We start from the raw sequence: 5138 nt of genomic DNA on the forward strand, positions 1-5138 counted from the left end.
TTTTAAATAATCTATGAACATTCTATCAATCCCTCTATCCCTCTATCTATCTATCCATCCCTCTATCTATCTATCTATCTATCTATCCATCTATCTATCAATCTATCTATCTATCTATCCCCTATAAAGCTATCCCCTACCTATCTATCTATCTATCTATCCCTCTATCTATCCTTCTATCGATCTATCAATCTACCCCCTATATATCTATCCCCTACCTATCTTATCTATCCCTTTATCTATCCTTCTATCCATCTATCTATCCATCTATCATCTATCTATCTATCCCTCGTTCTATCCATCTATCCCTCTATCTATCCATCTATCTATCTATCTATCCCCTATATATCTATCCCCTACCTATCTATCCCTCTATCAATCAATCTAATAATCTATCCATCTATCTATCTATCTATCCCCTACATATCTATCCCTCTATCTATCCTTCTATCTATCTATGTAGCTCTATCCTCTATGTATCTATTTATCTGTAAGCATATATATAACTTTTATTGCATCCTCATATGATATAAGCTCAGATATTCCTAAATAATCAAGGAGAGAAACACACAATTTAGCTTTACATTTACTCCAACGTTCCAAATCCTCTGTCCACAATGGATACAATATATAACTCCTAGGTATCAAAATAAACATACTACCTCTATTCAACACAAGTAAACTTATTTTTTTTTTTACTATTTCATTCTCAGGTATCAAAAGCTCCAATCTTTGCAATAACTACAAGATGTAAACTTCATATCACACATTCCCCCATACGCAGGTGTGCACCGAAGTCTTATGCGAGTGCAAAATTCTTTCAAAAGCTCCTTACACCTTGTGCTGCAAGTCTTGTACTTACACAACATCTTTCTTTTTAAACGAGAAAGGAAATATGACCAATTATCAGAAGAAAAAAAAAAAGATAAACCACAAACCATGTGATGTAGACAGATGACACACAGTACACCTATGAAGCCTGACCTGCAGCCAGTATAGCAGAGGTGAAAACTTTAATAAAAAATAAAAAAATAAAAAAGCAGCATTTTACAACTCCTTTTTCTGATACAATCCTTGACTTTGTTGTGCAGTTGTTATCAGCAGCAGTAACAGCAGCAGCACCAGGCTCTGCTAATGCCCCACATACACAGAGTGGATACAAAATCAATAACCAACATTTAATAAAATGGACTCAGGGAACAGAAGTGGGAAACATTACATGTAATTGTAGCCTGGGCTCAGTCATTCTGGAGAGATGGGAGGTCTTGGCTATGGAGGACCACCTTATAAACTGACAGACAAGCCTGAGCCAGTGGTCTGTGACTGGACAGGGTGCCTATATTTTTTAATTACTAAAGATAAACAAATAGATCAAAGCAATGAAGGAGGGAGGGTAGATGTTCCTTGTTATACTAGAATCCCTATCTCACACCCCACGTTGACCACAGCAGGGTCTCAAACGTAAAATGATCCCCCCCAATAAAATCATCCATTAAAACTGAGCAAGCGGGTTAATAGCAATATAATGGATACGGATTAAAAATCCACTGACCATTCATTAAAGCTCTTATATTTTATAAAAAGTTTACTTGAAGTGTGAAGAAGTAGGAAGTATAGGAGTGTGTAGTGAGAAAAGGAAAGTATAGGAGTGTGTAGTGAGAAAAGGAAAGTATAGGAGTGTGTAGTGAGAAAGGAAAACTGTCTTCTTAGGACCACTATAGCTATAGTAATGGTTTGGGGTAAGGGAGATGCAGAGGCAAGCACCCTGTGGCCACCATTGTGCTGATTTCCAAAATATTAGCTCAGCAATGGAGGCTACTCTGTGGAGCAGAACCCCCTTTATAGTGTGGCATCCCCTCCTCCCATACACATGAAAGCTCTGGGTGATTGTGACAAACAAGAAGCAAAAAGTGACAAAGCTGCTATCTGCCAGGACAGGGAAGATCGGGGAGAAATAGCAATCTGGCTTGGACCGGGGTGGCTGGATGGAGCTGGTGCCTTAGACCGAGGGAGGGGGCTCTGATAGCCCTGCATGGAGAGCAGCTGCTGGGGGAAGCCTTGTGCTGTGAGCCCTGCAGAGCTGGAGAAGAAAGGGAATCTTGCACAGTGTCACTGCTGAGCTGCTTCCACGAACCGTTATGTGAGAGACACAGACTTTTGTGAGCAGAAAGTTTCAGCATGAAAAGCAAAAAGAAGCCCCCCAACTCCCAGCCCTACTCCACTCCCAGCCCGGATCAGGGGGGACCCACAGACCACACACACCCCAAGCTGAGACCCCTCTCTCACACTTAGAGGGGCGATCTCCCTGCAAGAAGCAAAGCTCAAGACCTCAGCCCCTCACCCTCAACTACTCAACTCTCGCACAAAGACGCACCGACCCTCTCCAGATGCAGGGGAAGGGGGTCTCCAGCAGTCCTTACCGTTTTTCCTCCTTGGATTGGCTTGTTTTCGCCTCTTACACCTGGGGCCATCCGCCATCATCTGCTTCATTGATAACAGTGGATCAGAAGCTAGTTCTCATGGACTCGACTGTATATCAGCAGCACGCAGACTCTATCAACCAAACACAGCACAGTGTGGGCATTGGTAGATCCCATTTAAACACAGGGCGCCAAATAATGCCCCAAAGACCCTTCTCTGGCTTCTTCAAGGGTCTCTCTCCCCTTTCACCCTCTGCTTTGCAATGATCTCCTCTCCGTTGTCTTAAGGGTTGCACCAGATAAGAGAAGAATTACATCTTGCAATCATGAGTCAAAGCTTCCCCTGCATCCTCAGCCAGATCTTTGCACAACTTTGGGTGTTGAGTGTAATGGGATATACAGATCCTTGGATAGTAGTGACTGTAATTAAGCCTTGGGAACTCAGAGGCAGAGACACTGACACCCAGGCTGGAGGCTGCGACCACATGTACTGGCAGAAGTCTGTGCAGGAACCAGAGTGTCCCCCTCTATAGCAGCCCTGGCTGTAGTGTCCACATAGAATGTAAGTGAAGGGGATTGCACCGTTATTCTGTAGGGTCTTGTTTTAGGGGGTGTAAACTTTTATGTGTAAAAAAAAAAAAGTTACATTTTAGATTGTATCTGTCAAAATGTTGGGGAGGGAGATAAAGCTAGCTTTAAAGGGGGGCTTATGGAACAGATGTAACCCTTAAGACAAGGACAATTAACCCTTCCTGTACAGAATGTTAGCCCAGATAACCCCTTAGCCAATTCTATCACCTTGGCACGTTTTTCACTTTACCAGGACAAACATTTTCAAAAGTGTCAATGAAAGTTTACAAATAATGTGGATTCTTATAAACATAGATTCCCAAACAAATGACGCACGCTCACTCACACTCACACTCACACTCAACCCATACCAGGAAGATGTGTGTGTGTGTGTGTTAAAGCAAACAAACAATGTAACAAAAAACAAACTTTACATAAACACCAGCCAATATTAGAAAACTACACAGTGAAATGATGGTCAGACACAATCCAACTTTTTTCCCTAGGAAAATGCTTGCAATATTTTTCATGTGCATGGAATTTACACCCAAAAAATAAAATCACACACCACACAGGATTAATCTACCTAAAGGTGTCTTAAAAATAGTGTAAAATATGAAAAAAATGAATAAAAATAAAAAAAAAATAAAATCACACACCACACTGGATTAATCTACCTAAAGGTGTCTTAAAAATAATCTAAAATATGAAAAAAAAATGAAAAAAAATAATAAATAAATAAAATCACACACCACACTGGATTATCAACCTAAAGGTGTCTTAAAAAGAGTGTAAAATATGAAAAAAAAAGACAAAAAGTAAATAAAATCACACACCACACAGGATTAATCTACCTAAAGGTGTCTTTAAAAATAGTCTAAAATATGAAAATAAATAAAAAAAAAATACAAAATAAATAAAATCACACACCACACAGGATTAATCTACCTAAAAGTGTCTTTAAAAATAGTCTAAAATATGAAAATAAATGAAAAAAAAAATACAAAATAAATAAAATAAAATCACACACCACACTGGATTAATCTACCTGAAGGTGTCTTAAAAATAGTGTAAAATAGGAAAAAAAAATAATAAAATAAATGCAACAATGTATCAAAAATGTGACTTGAGCAAGAAGATAGAATAAAAAAAAAATCAAAATAAAATACAGAAATGAAACTCGCTCAATAAACAGTAAAAAAAAAGCCCTGAGAAGAGTAAAGTGTTTCTGGGAAGACTAAAGTCACAAGATGAACTAAAAACAGAATTTATGTAAATATTTCTCAGGGTGAAGTGATTAGAAAACTTTGAGGAGATACATATGTTGCATTGAAGTGTTATTTGTAATAATCTATATGTGATGTGCTTCTATTACCTGCAATAACAGGTAGAAGGGAGGACAAGCATGCTGAGGGGCTCCAGCTCTGTCTGGGGGGGATCTGGATAAAATACAGAAATGAGTCACCTACCTTTAAAGTCTTGTGGGCAGTTGGGTAGAGGAGCTGGAAAGGGACATGAAGAAGTGGTCGAGCTGCTGTATGAGAAGATGGTGGTGACAGTAGCTCCTCAGAAGGTAGTAGAAGGCCAGGCAGGCAGGGGAGGTGAGGAGGAACCGTTATTCCTGCTGGGCAGGTTAGGACTGATCTCTTACTGCCACTTCAGGAAACACAGACCTGGGGACGGACTGACGTGTTACGCTTTTCCTAATGACATTTTTTTCTTGTTGGTGGAGGAGACCCTGCTACTCACGCCACCTATCTTTATGGGGAGGGATAATTGAGCACCAAACGTGAGCATCATTTGCAAACGTGATTACTAAGTTTCTCCCTCTCTGGGAAAGGATCTGGGATAGATTATACCTTGAAGCCTCAGCAAAAGCTTAGGAGAAAAATTGAAATTCCACCTCCCTTATCCCCCCCACCCCACCACCAAACACTTCTCTCTTCTCCCTTAACTCCCCCCCACCTCACCACCCCACCTCAACTCTTTCTCTCCTCCCTCCCCAACCATCATCAAGTCCTTGCCATCATTATCTTCGTCACTAAATCCTAGTGGATACAAGACTGGAAACATTTTGCACCAATCATGCATCTTCGAACCCAAAGGAACTTCAACTTCCCAAGGCTGCAATGAAGACCCTCAGATTTT

At 40.3% G+C, this 5138-nt stretch overlaps 1 protein-coding gene across 2 annotated transcripts in view; it reads right to left on the reverse strand.

The window, feature by feature from the left end:
* Positions 1-4855, reverse strand: part of ZEB2 (zinc finger E-box binding homeobox 2) — a 210141-nt gene extending 205286 nt beyond the window's left edge. For both annotated transcript variants that reach the window (XM_075317174.1, XM_075317172.1), the window contains exons 1-2: positions 4460-4855; positions 2421-2553 (exon numbers count right to left, since the gene is read on the reverse strand). In XM_075317174.1, coding sequence (XP_075173289.1) covers positions 2421-2490 — 70 coding nt within the window. In that variant the 5' untranslated portion in view covers positions 2491-2553; positions 4460-4855. The remainder of the gene's footprint in view (positions 1-2420; positions 2554-4459) is intronic.
* Positions 4856-5138: the final 283 nt, after the last annotated feature.

This window comes from Anomaloglossus baeobatrachus, chromosome 7 (genome assembly GCF_048569485.1).
Source record: "Anomaloglossus baeobatrachus isolate aAnoBae1 chromosome 7, aAnoBae1.hap1, whole genome shotgun sequence".
In the NCBI taxonomy this organism is placed as follows: domain Eukaryota; kingdom Metazoa; phylum Chordata; class Amphibia; order Anura; family Aromobatidae; genus Anomaloglossus; species Anomaloglossus baeobatrachus.